The following is a 17,825-nucleotide window of genomic DNA, read 5'->3' as shown; positions in this document are numbered from 1 at the left end:
GTCAAGAAAAGAATGGGTGCTTGTCCCAATAGCTTAGGTAATTCGTTTCTCCACGGTATAGTCAAGGGAAGGACAGCATTCAGTTTGGCAGAATGCAGAAAACCAACCCTACTCCCCCTTTCAAAGTATTTTCCTTTAGCAAGTCTCCAGCAGAGGATGCTGTTGCAGCAGCATGCAGCCAGGATGCAGTCTTCAACAAAGCTGCTGGAAGCCAATTCACTAATGTCCTTATTCTGATTACAGCAAAGAATCAACAGATGAACTTAGATTAGATCACAGTGTAACACAGGGACTATGTACAAACAGCAATCACATCAGAAAAATAAGGATTTTTTTTTTTCTTCCCATAAGCAAGGCAGAATCATGTGAACTTGTAAGTTACAATAAGGGCAACCAGCAACCTTGCTTAAGTCAATAGTATTTCCTTTCAGCAGTTAAAGCAAAGCTATAAACAAAAGCTCAGAAAAGCAAGAAAACTAATTACAGTACTGAGGCTCAAGGGGATGTAGGTTGTGTAAGGAGTGGTGAGCACTGTTTACATTAGAGAAGAGCAACCAGACACAATGAATAATAAAAGTTATTTGGATGCCCTTATTTGTGTTATACTACCACAGGAATAAAAGGAATACTTACAAAAAAAGACTCATTTGGCTTGTTAAAGGAGTCTTTCCACATGTACTTCATATAGCTTTGGGTCAATGATGACATTTTCCAATTTGCTTCTCTGTAATATACCTAAACTCGATCAAAGGAATACATTTCTACTATATTATTAACTGGAACTCTGTGCTGTTGAATCTGACAAGATGAAAAAAAGAACATAAATATCCAGATATGGGGAATTTTTAAACTTCCTCTCAAGCTTTGTATTACTGATCTCCAATTTATTTTGTGACAGAGTAAATAACCAACCACCTGTTTTAATGTGGCAATTCCAACATTTCATAGACTTCCTTAGCATTACTTCCCAAAAATAAATTTTTACCAAAATCCCAGGTTTTGTGAGATCTATAGATAGGTAAAGTAGACCTAAACTCTTAAAACGCAAGGACAAGTGTGCTTTCATTTTACTTTAATATACAATTGCATTAAAGCAAGAAGCATCTGGTACACAGCACTCAGCCTGCAGTGCTGTAAATGGAACACTGATGACTTCTTTGGGGGAAAAAAAAAAAAAATGCCATCAAGTTAACATGCATTTCTCAGGACTTTCATTTACATTTTTCACCCCTTTGAGACTAGCCACATCAGCCACTTCCAATGGAAGTACCTTGTGCATAAAAATAGCCAAATGGCTTATTAGTCTGGTGGGGTTAATCAAGTTAATGAGGTCTCATGTGCCTCTAAGAGACCCTGATAAGACTGGTAAACACTGGCCCCGTTTGACAGGAATTCTCATTGTACTGCTGCATGGAGCATCTGCTCTCTCATTCTGGGATCACAGAAGAACCGGAGTTTCCGGGGTAACAGCTTCACCTCCACAGGCATAGCTTCATACTCCTCATTATCAATGCCAAAGGATCCCTCAGTGCCCTGTGTGCAGATAACAGTGCTGATCAGGGTTAAACATCGAACACATTATTTTAGCAATGCTATAATACTGATACCTGATTTTTACTAACAGACTACAGTTGAAGACTTAGCTGAGCCTTAACCAAGATGACCCCCTCCCCTGTGCCTTCCAGCCCATTTGGTCTCAACAAGACAGTGAGAGCTATCTTTCACGGCACATAATATATTAAGAGTCTGTTGCATAAGATGTTACCTCACTTAGTTGCTAATTGGTGATAATTAAATGCTAGGGAGCTTTAATGACCCACATTGTTTATACTGAAGGATTCTTTGCTATTGGAACTACAATTATATGCACTTAGATCTTGGTCTGCCAGTGGTGACACAAACTAATCTGCAGCAGTTCCTGTTAAATAACTCCTATTAAATCCATGTTACAAACACCTTTTGGTATTGTTTTACTATATTGATCTGAAACGTGAGATGCAAAGTAATTCATGGGTCAGGAATTGCTCAGTAGTAGAATGTTCTTAAGCGTTTTTCTTTAATACTGATAAAGTCACCAATGATTAAAACCATTCATCAAAATGGCAGGTTGACTTTATCTAAACAACTCTGGTGACTGCTTTGCATGCACTTGACTCAAGGTAGGGCTATGTTACGTGGCTACTCAAACTAGCTCCAAGTGAACTTGCATACCAGAACAGCACAGATTAGAGAAAGTAACACAGGTTCTGGAAGTCAGAGCTACAGCAGTCCACCTGGATCAACATATCCCACTTCTCTGCAAAGCTGGTGAGACTCATCTGAGCGACCTCCAGATCCTTCATCAGAAACAGGTCATGGAGTCGAACAGCACTGCTTTGTGCCGTGCACACATACTCTGAGGATCTTAGCAGCAGCTGCAGTATGAACACCTAATTTTATACCACAACCCTTACTTATGGCTCAGCTGCACTTAACTCCGCACTCCAGAAAATTCTTTCAGAATCACAAAATTACCATGATATGAGTTTGATGCAAGTTAGGATGCTGGCTAATCATGACATCATAATTCATGATTTTCACTTGGTATTGACAGATTTTTTCACCTTTCACCACATTCTAGTCTCCCTTAATATGGAATTACTTTGCCAAATGGTAGATCACTTGAAGATAGAAGTTATCTGAGATTGATTTCATGTCCTTATAAGAACAAGAAACCATCCTCCCCAACGCTGCAATAACAGCCTCTTCATTCTACGAGGCAACAAAAGACTAGCCTAAATTACATAGGTGGACACAGCTTTGGCTTCTTTTTCAGCCTCATCTATTCAAAGTTTTGAGACAGTTCCCTATAGTGATCTGAGCCCCATTGCCTTGTCTGACCCTTCTTGGTCTCAGTAAAGTTTCTATATTTATCTTCTCTACAGCACAATCCCTTCTAGGGCAAAATGTACTCAGGTCTTCAATACTAAGGAGAAGAAGGTGTGCATATGCAATACATGTGAGTAAGAGACCCTTTACAACCACTACTGCTGTCTACATAAAAGGTCTGCCACTCTTTATGGGCAGAATGAAGCTCCCCCTCTGGTTTACAGACCTCTTGGGAAATACCAGTATGTGTTTCCTGGCCAGGGACTTGGTTGCTGCACTGAGGGAGTGTCTCACTGGCAGGGTAATCAACCTCCCAGATTTGGAGTGGGGATTTCTTAATGTGCAGCATCAAGTGGTATGAGAAAATAAAAGTGACAGAGTTTTCCAGCTCCCTCAGCTTCTCACCTCTGGAAGCTGCAAGATGCATCTGCTGGCTTGGATGCACTGACTCCCTTCGGGGCACATATGTGGATCACGCATCTTTTGACTTCTGTTCAAACCAAAAGAGAGGTAAGGTAAGGACATAGTTCTCTGGGAAACAGACATCTTTAGGGATGACATGTCATTGTGGGTTGGTAAATCACTATGCATTTGGTAAACTTAGAGGTTATGTATATATACAAATATTTGCGGGTTTAACTGTCAGAAAGTAAAACAGACATTCCCTCTTCTGCTGCAGTCAATATGTATCAGTATGCACTGACAGCCTCCAACCTGCTTCTGTTCCGAGGCTGACTGACTATATTTGAACATACAGTTTCGTATACTGGAACATATAGCACCGTTTTGCACTCCTCACATGCTGAACTGTAAAATTCCTGCAACGACTACCATCTCCTCATATCCCACACACCCATGTAACTTACCAGCAACCTAAACAACCCTGAGCCAAAAAACCCGATAGAATTATAGTTATATTGAACCACTAAATCACCATCTAAAAACCAAACAAACCCCACCCTGGCTTTTTACATCAACACCAGTCAGCATGATGTTTCTTACCAGCTGCTTTTATATCATTCTTGTGAAGAAACCTTATCATTGTATCCATTCCAAACAATCTATCCATTTTTGCCAGTTACTCTCTCTCTTCCAGTGCCTGTGAGATTCTTATTTACGTACTGTACTCAGGGAAGTGCCACTTTCCTACTTCTGTGGATGTCAAATGGGAGCACATAGAAGGCAGCTGCCTGTCTTAGAAAGCTCATGGTGCAAGTGCCATGTGGTTTTTTTCAAGACTTAGGTTGCTGTCCTGTCACTGGATCGACTGTTAAAGAATAGCACGTTGTGACTCCTTTTCCCAACGTGTGCTGCTGCAGAGCAAGCACAAGCTCTAGGGTACGCTGACCTACCTCTGGCCTCCTGACTGAAAACACACATAACCTTTTGGCTGACGTTTGACAAAGGGTACACCACGCCCCAGGCAGTAACACCTCAGTTTGTGCCCCTCTACAGACAGAAAGCAACACACAAATAGCAAAGGGGACAGCAGAGAGTTACAGCGTTAATATATCACAGCTCTCAAGCACGGCAGAATTACCACACATATTCCTCCGACAGGCAATGCCAGCTGTCTCCAATTTTTCTGTTCTGTAGACTGATATGAAAGAAGAGTGTATTTAAATATTGCCCAGGAAAAGAAGTCACAAAACCACGTCAGAAACTCCCTATATACCAAGTCTTATATGCCTTAAAGAATGCAAGCACCTCTTAAAATCACAGAAAATCACAGAGAAAGAACATGAGAAGAGAGGGTTGAAACAGGAGATGATAATCAAAGACAAAGGAAGAAAAGCTAAGATGCCAAAGGAAAGGGTAGGGAAGGACAGAAGCAATATTAACTGTGGAAAGTTTGGCTTTAATCAGAAGATTGATGAATGAAAGTGAGGGAACTAAACATCCTCCCAGCAATATAAATTATAAATCACTGATGGCATGCAATACTGTAAGTTTATACGGTGCTATACAAACAAGCAGCAAGATTCCCCGGGTAAAGGTTAACCTGCTTGAAGTTTAACATACAAGGTCCTAGATACTGCACTCTGGTGAGCAAGTAGATTTTTTTGGTCCACAAAGGTAAATGAGGCTCTATATAGATGCAGTTATGGGGTCAAGGTAAGCACAAAGAGACAAGACATGGAACTAAAGATCAGTCAAAGGAGAATGCTGGTAGAAGAAAACAGACACAACTCCACTTGCAGTGATTGCCTCTCTAGTGGCCCAGTATAAAAGGATCAGAAATAATTTGCATTTGATTCCAGTCCTTACTCAAGACAATATGGCAAGGTGAAACAGGAGAAAGACCAAATCCTAACAGCAACAGTTTCAATTGATGGTTTTATCCCATTCCATGTGCTGAATCACAAAAATACAGGCAGAGAGAGAACCATAACACCCACTGCAGATAACACACACAATTTCAACCTAGTTTTCATCTCCAGAAGTGACCAATGTTAAATGATTCAGAGTAATACACTCTAACAAAAAAACCCCAGTCTTCCGCACTGTAGCTGGTAACTGTATTCATGCCCTGGAGTGACAGCTCTCCATCCTTCCATATACAGAATCTAAGCTGGCTACCAGGATGTGGATTACTGGTGCTACACTTTCCATCCCCATTCTCCTTCCCTCCAGTACTTCTTAATAAGCACTACAGTGTAACCACTTTATCTTAAACATCAGCTCTACCCTCTCAGAGATGCTCCAGTTTACACAACTTTGATCCACAGCTGGAGGGCACTTCTATACACCTGGGATGACCTACTCCTTCCTTTGAATTCCAACAGCAGTTGCCCTCCAGCATTCTGATGCACGGCTTCCCCCAACACACACTGCCTGAGCCTGCAAGGTAGCTTCCCACTGGATGTGTGGTTTCCTCTGCATGATCCACCAGTTCTGATCAGCTCAGGCCAGTGCCCTCTTCAATATAAAACCCCCTTGATATCTGCACTGGTAAGATATTTTCCCTAAAAACCTTTTCAACCCCCCAAATTTTGGTGGAGTTATGCATTAAAAATGAAGGAAAAAAGAAAGAGCTTCTCCACACATTTCCAAAGACAAACCCTGTTGGTAGTAGGCAATGGGGAGACTCTAATAAAGGGGTTTGTTCAAACCTAGCTGCCCAAGGCATTGTGTGGTGGAGAGCTTCCCTGAAGACCCTCATTTTCCCTTGCAAAAACAGGGCCCATTTTTTCTGTTCTGACTCCTCTCTGCAGGACTAACCAGTCCCTCCCGCTGCTCCCCCACCCCATACACCCTTCTTTCTCTTTCTTTGTTACCTACAGAATTTTGGGCACTATTTAATCAAAAGAGCTTGTTTCTTTGAACTTTGCTTGAACAGCAGCTCAAAGCTTTTGGTACTGCCTCTAATTAGCTCTAGCCAGCAGGGCATATTAACTCTCATCAGAGGCTTTTTTTGCATGACAGTGCAGTTGCAGTCAGAAAATGTGTGAAGCATGTCCAGTCCACATGGGAGGCATTCTTTCCAGTGGGTGTACACTCGAAACCTCTCCATTAAATCACATAAATTCATCCAAATTTTTTCTGCTAGCAAAGTGTTCAACAAGCCAGCATAGCACCTCCTTTGTCTCCCTCCTTTAAGAGGCCAGATTCCTCTTGCTGCTAATGGAAAAATCTCCTCCTCTCCTTCTGTAGCCTTCAAAGCAAAGATTTCAGTCCCAAGCAACCTACGCTCCACGTGGCTTATACAATTTAAAAGCAGTTGCAGGTGGTAACCTGACCTACCACATACACATAGGTCAGAAGATCCTATACCCACTGAGGCTCGTGGGATGCTCAAATAAGGGGTCTGCTGCTGTTATTAGTATCATAAAAAAGACACACATGCAGGAATTATTAGGGTGATGACAAGCAGGTAAAACTGTGCTGAAATCTTTCCACTGATTTCACTAGAGGGAGCTCTAAGACTAGAAAACAGTATTAGCAAATAAGGTAATGCAGAAAAGCACTCCTGGATTTAGTAGGAAAATCTGTTGCTGGTAAAAACTGCACTGAAGATGCAATGTATTTGCTAGTGGGACTATATGAGGAGCTGGAAAGCACAGCTCAGATTTGTGTCAGGTGAGAGCAGGAGGAACAAGCACACTACAAGACAACATTTCAAACACAAAGGAAGCAATACACATTCACTTTTTCTTTACATGCTGCTTCTTCATACCTGCAGCCTTCTTACTCCACGTACAAGCAGCATCAATACATTCGTTTAAAGTTCCTGTTTAAATTCACACCTTCCAAAACTTCTTCCAGCTCAGACCTAATTTCTCACCAGAGTTACTGAGTCAAGGGAGCTCTTCTCTTAGAAGCAGGGCCTTGTCTGATCAGTTCAAAAATTCCAGGTACCACTAGTACAAATGTATCAGCTCTGTGACCGACCTCTCAATCAGCAGCTAGGGCTAAAAGATTCTGGGGATAAGTCTATATGGCTGTCTATAAAACTCAGTTATAACAGTATTATACAAGTAGCACCGATCAATAGCAATGAGGGAAAAGACGAAAGGTATAGCAAACTCAGAAGCTAGGAAAAACTTCAGGCAGATTGCTCTGTTTTGTTTCCAGAAAGAGAAAATTACTAAGAATTTTAAAGAACAAAATTAGTAATCCCCATGAAGCATTACTGACTGGTGTCCTTTGTAGTCCTCTGCTTCTGAATTTTGCAGCACAAGATCAGATAAAAACAGCACACTTCTCAGAATTACTGTTCCGATTCAAAGATTCTGTCATCTTTTTGCAGCCTTCCCATACTCACCCTCTGTTTACAAACTGCCCTTTGCTGACAGTATCTGCTTCAATGCAAATATCCATGAAGTCTTCAGTGCGCTATGCAAAAAAAGATTCAGAAATCAAGCAGTTAACATTTCAAAATGCCACACCCATGATACTGCAATATGCTCACAAAATGCCCAGTCCTTTGTCCCACAAAAGGAGGCAGAAGATGCATTTCTGCATTTCATGTTTTTTTCCACTCTCGACTCGAGATTCGGATTATGAATTATAGATAGTAATTTCTCATTAATGACTATTCAACAATAAATACCGCAAGAAGCAAAATGATGATTCACACGTTTGGCTTCTTGTTACATTTCACACACTTATTAAAGACAGTGACAGCAGATCACTTGGGTTTACTTCTGTTCATGAAGATTTCAAATCAATGGGTCTTCCATGAATTTAAGCAATAGTAGAGTGATGCAACATTTGGCCAGCAAACACTATAGTAAGAGAATTTTAAACAATACAAACTGGAGGTCAAAGTGTTCTTGATATCATTCCTTTAAACTCCATACTTAGCTTCTTTTCTATTTACAGCCTGCCCTTAAACCAAGTATACAGTAAAGCTTTTGCTGGGAAAGCAACTTTGATTAAGATGCAATTCATTTTTTATTTATTTATTTTAACATTTCTGTCCTGGCAAAAGTCCTAGTGCGGATGCAATCAAAATGACAGAAGTAAAAATACAACTTGTTTTATTTCTTTGCTGTATGTGCAGAGGTAGGCTTGGTACTGAGCTGCACCTGTATGGCTTTATCAGATTCTCTTCAACAGGGCAGCCCAGGCATGAATCTGAAGCAAGCCAGAAGACAGGAGTGGCTGACGATACTCAGCAGATAGACCCTGGTATCGATTTGAGAGAGCTGTTGTTCAGCTCTGATGGCTACAGGGACAATGGCTCCAAGAGTGGGAGATAAAAGGAGTTATAAGGGGGTCCATATCCATAGAAAAAAAGATGCACTATCAAGGTACTTCCAGCTCTAGAAACACAAAAGTACAACTGCCCCAACATGAACTTGTCCATTTCTCTAGGCTATGCAAGAGACCTGAACACCCTACATCACTTCTTTGTTCAATACCAGTATTAAAGTGCATCTTGAAGGCATAACAGAGGGAAGAAAAAAAAACCAACAAAGATGCAAGGGCTAGTCTGCAGCAATGAGATACTTTTTCAGTTCTTGTCAGGTCTGTTTTTACATCACTGACTCCAATCCAGTTCAGCGACCAAAACTGTTCTGTTCAAGTGCCATCTAGAAACAACTAAAAAACCAAATACCCAAATACTACTCTGTCTAGCTCCTACCTTTACTAGGACACTGGTGGTCCAAATCATAAGCACGGATGAAGAAACTTAAATTTATGTAGTACATTCTAAGATGAAAACAAGAGGAAATTCTAAGATTTCTCTGGTTTGAGTTTATTTGTCTGATCCTACAAAGATAACATACTGATGTAACACAAATTTTCAGGTCTTTAAAGACCCTGAATTCTGAGCAAGAAACACGTTGCAGTAAATTCAACACCTCCTGTTAATCTGGGTGTAGGTGGCCATGGTTTCCTGCAGCCGTGAGGAAGACATGAAGAGCACCTCACCAGTACGGGATCACTTGTTAGCATTTCCCAGTAAAATTAAAGACTGACATCTATCCAAATAGCTTTCACAGTAAAAAAATCGCACCAAAACACAGACATAAGCTAAAGACAGGTTTTAAGACAGTGAACGAGCTGCATGAGCATGCTGAGAAGGTTATGACAGGAACAGTTCCCTTGCTCCCTCGGTTCTACTCCTTCAACCACCTGCATCTCCTGTCCTTCAATTCACTGTAGCCCCTGTCCTTTCTCTAGTCCCTGTTCTTTTTAACTCTTTGCTCTGCAAGCCAAAAGAGAGAGAAAAAGCCACAATTCCAGGCTCAACTTCCTTCCAGCACCAGTTGACAAAACAGAATCCCATGGGTCAAGAAGGAAAGCAGTGCCTATTTTGATGCTTTGTTTTCTCCTGGGCAATCCTAAAGCTTCTGTTTGGCTAGTGAAACGTTGTTGTAGAAATTCTTCCTGATCCCACTGCATCCCAGTTTTACATGGGTCTCCAGTGCTTTTACACTGGCTCTGAAACTTTCCCATTCAGGGATTCAGTCATGAGCCCCTCCTTGCATAAGGTAGTAAGTTTTATTTATATAGACACAAGAATGGGAGTTCAGCAAGAAAGGAAAACTGTGTGGGCAGCCAGTGTTTGGAATCCAGTTATACTATGGTCTTACGGTCAGATCAAGCTGTCTGTTCCGAGTTGCAATGGAAAGCTCAATGGTGGATAGCTTCAGTTCTTCCCAGTCCTCTGGGGTTACCTCCTGGGGGATTTCTGCAAATCAAGAAGATATCATTAAGTGGAATTTAATTACACAGATCATTATTTCACTGCTATGAAGCAAGAAAAACCAATACCAGCTGCAAAAATCACTCTAACCTATTGTGACCACTAGCTTTGTTTCTTTCAAAAGTCAAAATCTTAAAAAAGGAAAAAGGAGTTTGGGAGTACTGAAGGAAAGAAAAAAATAATCACCAGCATTCACAGAGTAGCAGGCGAGACTATCAAGCACTTTACATGGCAGCCCTGTCAGTCCTTATACCCAGGGATTGACAGATCTCCTGGGCTAGTATTACAGGAGCATTTAGAAAATACATGAAACGCTGCTACCAAAAAAACAGGACTCAAATGTTCAGGATACTGTGGTAACATGCATTTTCTACACGAGGAAACTTCACGGTTTAGTTCTCATAAACAAGTCACTTAGTTCATGCTTCTGTCTACATCACCTCTGCTAGCCAAGAGGGAATGAGAAGGACTTTGCAGCACACCAGATTGTGCAAAATACACCTCCCCTTCCTCCTGCAGTCTGCCAAATGCACTGCTTAGCTAACAACCCAACCCAGGAGAGGCTCACAGAGCACACAGAAGAAAATGTATGGTACAGAAAGACATTTAATGTACTAAGAGAAACTTAAGGCTTCTGCATGGCCCAAGTTTTATTGTTCTATTTTAAGTAACATTTGTTGCTCTGTGTCAGCAACTCTCCCCACCTTGGAACACAAGGGCTGCTCCTCTCTTGCCAGCTCACTATGAAGCCATTCTACAGGAGGAAGATTTCAAGAAGCTTGCCCGTAAGTGCCAAGTATCCCCTATGGAGGCTTCCATAGCAATGGCAAGCAACTGTGAGCCCAGGGAATGCCCTGGTTCTTTACAACTTTTGCACTTTTGTTTATGAGATGACAAGTACTGGCAGGACTACTCTGTTCCATATGTGGCAGATACCACCATAACTATCTTGACAAAGTCACAGTTTTAATAAATAATAAATAAACAACAATAAGAAGAATAACATAAAAATGAGAGAGGAGAAGAGTAATGCAGAAACACTCCCTCAACTCTGATCTGTTAGAGTAGTAAAGCCTGCCTGTGAGTTTATGCCAAAATACATACACCTCACCTTTTGGACGAGATGACCAGTATAACCAAAGTCGCCTGTAAAGCCTCACATACAAAGGAGGTCTGGATGGTTTCTCCTCTGGCTCTTCTGGAGGTCTCTCAGTTGGACCCAGATACATGAGAGCTGCTTGATGTTTCTGAGGCCATTCCTTGGATTTATTATGGAAAGGAAAGACAGAAGATAAAGGGCCTTTTGCTTAGCACCTACCTCTTTATTCTGTTTAGTCCTTTAGCCTATTCTGTGCTCCCAAGTACTCCTGCAGAGCTACCCAGATCCCACCACTGCCTCAGACTACTTTATGGCTCTCCAGCCTCCAGATTCATATGTGACATGACATTTTTGCAGCTTGAAAAAAATCTTTTTCAACCCACAGTTCCCAAGTCTACTAATCTACTCCTTCCCCAAACCGAAGTGAGGTATTTTCCCCTCTATAAGCAGAGAGTAAAGGGATGTTTTCTTTGCTGCTGATGTGTGGCAGGGTGACACAGCTGCTTCTGGCTGGAGGGAACAACCAAAACTGGCAAGGTCAACATTAATGTTTGAAAGCACAATTGGTTTCTGCATGGTACAAAGGCAACCTCAAAGAGCAACTGCGCAGCGGGGTCTAGTGCAAACAGACAAAGACTACAGTGCTGTGTGCAGCCAAGGGGCACTAAAATCTGCCTGGCCTTTGTTCTTCAACAACTCAAACAATCAAGATCTGACCTTATAGTCAAGTGCTTATAGACAGCAATACAACAGGTCTTAAGGTAAGTCAGGTGAGCTTTATAAAGCATCTGAGGGGGAAAAAAAAAACCAAAAAAGAAGTAACACATTATTCTTGGTAATATTTCAGATTCCAGTGCCAGAAGCCGATGGGCTACAGAAGAACCTTAGCTCCTGAAATAGTTCCAGATGCTGACAAAGTTTATTCTCTCTCATTTTGTTTTAAAAATAATTTCTGAAGTGCTCAGAACATAGGACTTATGGAAGGAATCATATGCTTGTTTTTTATACTAAAACAACCCAGTCAAGGACCCACACGTACTTGATACAATTATTTTTCTACGCACAAAACTTTAGAAGTAGTTTTGGATCATACAGCACAGGTTGTTAAGCTAATTTACCTCACACTTCTGAGAGCAAGGAAAGACTCCACTATCACACTTACATAATACACAGGACAAACAGAGATTGCATCAGTAGGGCAATACACGAACAATAAGCATTAATGATTAAAAGCAGCAATGCTGTGATAATTTAAGCCTGTATATTTTTAGAAAAGGTGATAACACTCATAACAATGCCCCTGCCAATATCAGAGGTGAGCTCTTTTCCCTTACACTGTTTTCAGCTATAGGTCATCCTGTTTCAAACGACAGCTACAGCAAAACCAGAAAAGATGAAGTGGACAGCAGCAAAGACAGGCTAGGAAGAGATTAAGCTCAACAGGCTGGAGTCATTTCTTATGGAAATTAACAAAATGATAACGTAAGAAGCACATAAAGCAATGAATACCACAATTAGGGGAGATCAGGTAGAAACTTTTTTATCTTAATAGCAGAAAAAGTGGGCACTTCTCTTTAACCTTCAGGAGGTCAAACAGATCTTTTTAATGCACAATGAATAGCTCACCAGTGAAATCCACTATCACTGCCACTAACTGAGGCTAAGTACTCAACAAAATGAGAAAGGGCTGGAGAGAAGTGAAAAGCAGGTTTCTACCTGGAATGCCAGCACACAGAATCATCATCTCAAATCTCATGGACACATTACAACTTAATTCCCCTTTACAGGAGCTTCCTATAAAGGAAGCACGGGCACTATCACAGACAGCATGGCTGGACTGCAGAATCTGATCTACTGTAGCAGCTCCTGGGTATTTCCACAGCCTTTCATGAGGCTTCTTGTATGTTCAGAGAACAGGAAAAGCACGTGAATGAAAATGCCTCACCTTTCATGCAGGTCAAATTTTAATCTTTCCAGGGACAATTTTAAGCAGCAGAGAAGTTTAAGGTGAGATATAAGCTATTAATCTTCATGTTCATTTTACTACATATGGAAGCTTGATTATCACCGTGCAGGAGCAGGCTAATTATAGCCACTTCTGCTAGATGAATAAATCAGAATGAAATGTTATCATAAGAAAGACTGTTGAGAAAAGGTGAGAGAGCACTTTAACGATTATCTTCAGCACCACTACTGCTCTCCAGTTTCAAAGGTGGTTACTGGCTCCCCCTGGTGATCTCGCAGCAACAGATCCTTAGTAAAGAATAATTTTTTTTAAGTATTCCTCCTCCCCTTCATCTCTTCAGAAGCTAAGTCTATCAATTGGCAGGTTTCTTAAACAAGTCGACTTTCACTCACATTTTATATTGTTACCAGAACTTGCAGATAAATTATACAAAGCATAGTCAGACTTTTCATTTCCCAACTACAAAAACACTTTTGTTGCAATTACCTTAAATGTACTGAAAAAGTGAGCTGCTTTGGTTTTCAGAGGTCCAAGGTACCAGTACCTGAAAAAAGAACACAGACAGAACTTCTAAGATATCCAGGGGTTGATACTGGGAAAGGGAGAAATCTTGCATGAAGTCAGAGCACACAGCCTTGTTTGCTACTGAAGTTAGTAGTACTCCCCTACAACCTTTAGCTTTAGTGATACTACAAGATAGTTTCTACACATCACCAGCACCTTAGCAGTGACATCGCTTTCCTGAGCTACAGATCACCAAAATGTATAATATCTCAGGAGCAGAATTTTACCTAGTTATGTGACACAACTTGGAATGATTTAAAGGTCTGTGGTCTAACAGCCGGTGGCATGCAACTCCACAATAAGCAATAAAGAATGAGGTTGGAGGAAACAAACAAACAAAAATTAACAGCTTCAGTGACAAAAAGAACAGAGCCAGCAAACATCAATTTGCCCCAAAGGATTCCCAGATCAAAATCAATGTTTCACAAAATAAAAATCCTGCCAGCCATAAAGTATTGTATAGAATCTAAAGATGTGACTATATTTGGGCAGGCTTGGCACATATTTTGATCAGTGTCTTCCACCAAAGAAGGTCAACAAAGAACATTAAACACCATCAGCTCAAGAGTACTGCAGATTTAAGTGTATCATTAGCTTCTAAGGCGTGCAACTGTCACACCGCTCCCATTAAGTCGTGAAATTGTCTGTAAAATAATAAAACCTCAAAAACATAAAACAGCACCATGTCTCCACCAGGACTGTGCTTAGCAGAGGGATAGCCAGACAAATTTCTGGAACTAGGGCTTATGGCTTGACTCCCTTCATAGTAGGTGCCTTCTTTTAAGTATAAGATCAGTTGTACTGGAATACACCAAACGTTCATTTAGCCCAATAACCCATCTCTGATAGGAACCAAAAGTGGATGCTTAGGGAGAAGTATAAAAACAGGACAAGCACACGTGGTCCTTGTCCCATGCACATTCTGAGCACCCATTCATTTGTGGCTGAAGTGCTTTCCAAGCTGGGCACATTTTCCGTGCATGCAAAAACATTCATGCAAGAGAATGACATTTGAAAATGTTCACGCTGCCGCAAATACAAAAGGCACTGTTGTGCCTCCAGCACTGAATCCAAAAGATTCTTACAACAGGGAACTGCTGGAGGAAGAGATGTGAAGGCTGACACTAGGCAAAAAACAGGGCATGCATAGGAAACCTAGTGAGCGTACAGAGAGAGAAGTGTACTTCCTTAATCTTGGGGCTGCAATTAGCAGGAGAGCCTGCAGCACAGCCAAGTCAGCACCTACACAAGCTACCAAGCATGTCCCTTGCTTCCCAGGGACAAACACTCTGGCTATTTACTGCATCTCCCCCACTTCATATCATCTCTCAATCCTACTCAAATATCTGCCAGCCAGACTACAGAGGTCTGCTACCTTGTTTCCTGACAAAGAGCTCATTCCCAAAACACACGGTATTTCCTTATAGCTGTGCAGCAGAGGCATGTGCTGCCATTCCTCCATAACAGTCTGAGAAGTGAACTGCTTTGGCCCTGCTGCTCCTTCACCAGATAATGCTAGTCATTTGATACACAGACAGTGGCATATTAAATGTCCATTTGGAGAAAGCCCAACAATTATTAGTTTAGCATTCAGAGAACAGCCATTAGACAGCATGGTCCATGCCATTTCTGGCAGGAACTGAAGGGCATTTCTACTGCATCTGATGTCCCTTGTTGGAATTGAGTTACAGAGTCTGCGTGTGTCTTTTCATTGGCAACTGATGAAAAACAATGGCCAATTACTTTACTTAGACTTTACTCAAGGGAGAGCTTTTCCCACTGATACAGTCTGAATAAAGTTCCAAAAGTGGGCATCAGAAGGCAAGCAGAAAGTAAATACTTAAGAACGGGTCAGCAGCAAATACATGTTTCATTTGAAATACATTATGACAAAAATTCTGAAATGTCTTACACTCCCATGTATGTTATGTGAGACCTAACAAGAGCGGGTGCCTCTGCCTGTCAAATGCCTACACTCAAAAAAGACTTCTTTACAAGAGGTGGGTATGTCGTTTTAGGCAACTGATGCTAAAAAAGGTAGAGTTTCAAAAAAACAGTATTTTCTTACTTGCTAACTTTAACTCCTGCATCTCTGTAAGATCCCCATCTTAAACCAGTCACTGCAAACACAGGCTGTTCCTTTTCTCCCTGTAAAGAAAAATAAAGATTGCAAAATTGCCTTCTCTTATCTTGTTTCCAACTTTGTTTTTTGCAGCTAGAGAAATATAATTTCTTTATAAAACCTCATTTCTGATTAATCCCAAAAGTGACATTTCACAGAAGAGGTATCATAAATAGCTAACAGCAATAAAGCTAAACAGAATTTAAGCATTATACATTCCATCTGCTCCCAGAGAGGAATATGAGAGGTGAAGTTTTGAAGAGGTTGATTGAGTTTGACTGCACACCCAGCAATAGCCATTTCATTTTGTTGATATTGTCAGCCAAAAGCAAGGAGCTTTGCACAGTGACACTAAGTTCTCGCTGCAGAAATGTCCATTCTACAACATAACAGAAAAATAATATTCAAAAACCATACTGGGCATAGTCAAAAGTCTTCCCATTTCAATTTTTCAGTTTGTAAAAGAAAGCTATTAACTCCACAATACATTCAAATGCATTAAATCAGCTCAGACAGCTATTGTTATCTCTCACCATTTCTACAGAAATACCAGTGTTAGTAAGTTTTGTATTCATCAATACTCCTCAAGTCTCAAAAAAAAGTTGTTCAGGCATTCTAGTGTTTTCTCCAGTTTAGACTACCTGATGCCATGGCATACAGTGGAGAAACAACTGCCACCAGAACTGCTGATATCACAAACCAAAATTCATGACAGCATTACACAGAGGAAAAGCAGTCTGTGTAAACAGAACAACATGAGAATAGGGAAGTTTTAGGAATGCTGGGTGTCAAATAAGCAGATGCTTCTACCTTGATCTGCAAGACATCAAGCGGAACTGTCTCTCCCTTCAGAATGGCCAATGTAGCATTAATAATATGTCTGCAAAACAAACAGGAGAGAAGCAAAGGAAAACAAACAGGAAGGAAAGAAAAGAGTAAGATTTAAAATTACACTTTTTTTTCAGCAAACCCCAATACAAGTCCAGGTGGGGCTTTTTTTCAGCAAACACAATAACCCCAGGGAAAGAACTCTGACAAAGCGCTGCACTTCCTTGAAATCAGAAAGCAAACTGGGTGATGGCAACACAAGACAAAGCCTGAATCCTAACAAACAGCAAAAGACCTGAAAAGCAATAGGAATTCTCAGCCTAAGTTTTTCAGATATTCCTCCTTCTTCAGCTAATCTGGAAGATAGCATGCCAACTCTGTTACTTGCTGTTTTGGATACTTAACACACTAAGGACCCAAATCATGGCTTTATTTTACTGGTGTCAAGTGTAACAACCTGGGAGAGAAAGGGATAGTCATGAGACTGGTCTCAATTCATGTGTCTGGGATTGAATTGCCTTAGTACGTTAATTTGAAGGTTTTAATCAACATAAATCTACCTATCAGCAATGCTCACGTAGTTTTGGTCTCCATTAAGTTGTGGACAATAGCTAAGGCACTTTCTCATTTAAAGTCGTAAAGCATGGCACTCAAGATTTTGTAACCAAAGTGTTCAAGTTCACAGAGAAGTCTATGTTCAGATCTTGAAGCATGTATTTCACTAAGACCCCTTCCTTGTTTTCAAAGTTTGTAAAATTTAAATTCCCCATTGCACACATTTCTAGTGTCTCAGCTGGATAGGGAAAAAAAAAACCCAAAACCGAATGCAGTTTTCAGATTCAGCCCAATATTCATGTGAATCAGGAGGAGAAATGGCCCTTGGCTTCATCAGGATTAGAATACTGAGACAGAAAATAAAGCTGCTCTCCCCTCAGCCCTTTACTCCTAATTCTTATCTTTCTGCAAGACTTCTACCATTCCTATACACCACAGGCAAGACGGTGCTGAAGGAACCAAAGCCCAAATATTTCTTTTTAAAATATCACTTCTGTACTTCTTAAGTCAGGTTCTGTTACTGGTGTGGGTTGTTAAGCAGTCTATTGACCAAATTCCTTTCAAATTCACCAATATGCTGCAGTCTCACCTGCACAGTTCATTACCTTGGGACAAGAAGATCATTCATTTCAAACAGTTTCTTTAGAACGCAAACATAAATTAT

At 40.8% G+C, this 17,825-nt stretch overlaps 1 protein-coding gene across 3 annotated transcripts in view; it reads right to left on the bottom strand.

Annotated features, from left to right (window-relative positions):
- Positions 1-1,055: 1,055 nt before the first annotated feature.
- The window catches only part of AGK (acylglycerol kinase), a 36,519-nt gene continuing 19,749 nt past the window's right edge, over positions 1,056-17,825 (bottom strand). For all 3 annotated transcript variants that reach the window (XM_074826009.1, XM_074826010.1, XM_074826011.1), the window contains exons 8-15: positions 16,589-16,658; positions 15,725-15,804; positions 13,579-13,636; positions 11,139-11,286; positions 9,915-10,012; positions 7,634-7,704; positions 3,274-3,358; positions 1,056-1,533 (exon numbers count right to left, since the gene is read on the bottom strand). In XM_074826009.1, the coding sequence (XP_074682110.1) occupies positions 1,396-1,533; positions 3,274-3,358; positions 7,634-7,704; positions 9,915-10,012; positions 11,139-11,286; positions 13,579-13,636; positions 15,725-15,804; positions 16,589-16,658 (748 nt within the window). In that variant the 3' untranslated portion in view covers positions 1,056-1,395. The remainder of the gene's footprint in view (positions 1,534-3,273; positions 3,359-7,633; positions 7,705-9,914; positions 10,013-11,138; positions 11,287-13,578; positions 13,637-15,724; positions 15,805-16,588; positions 16,659-17,825) is intronic.

Source organism: Strix aluco, chromosome 5 (genome assembly GCF_031877795.1).
Source record: "Strix aluco isolate bStrAlu1 chromosome 5, bStrAlu1.hap1, whole genome shotgun sequence".
Taxonomy (NCBI): domain Eukaryota; kingdom Metazoa; phylum Chordata; class Aves; order Strigiformes; family Strigidae; genus Strix; species Strix aluco.
This window is presented reverse-complemented; position numbering and strand designations above follow the sequence as displayed.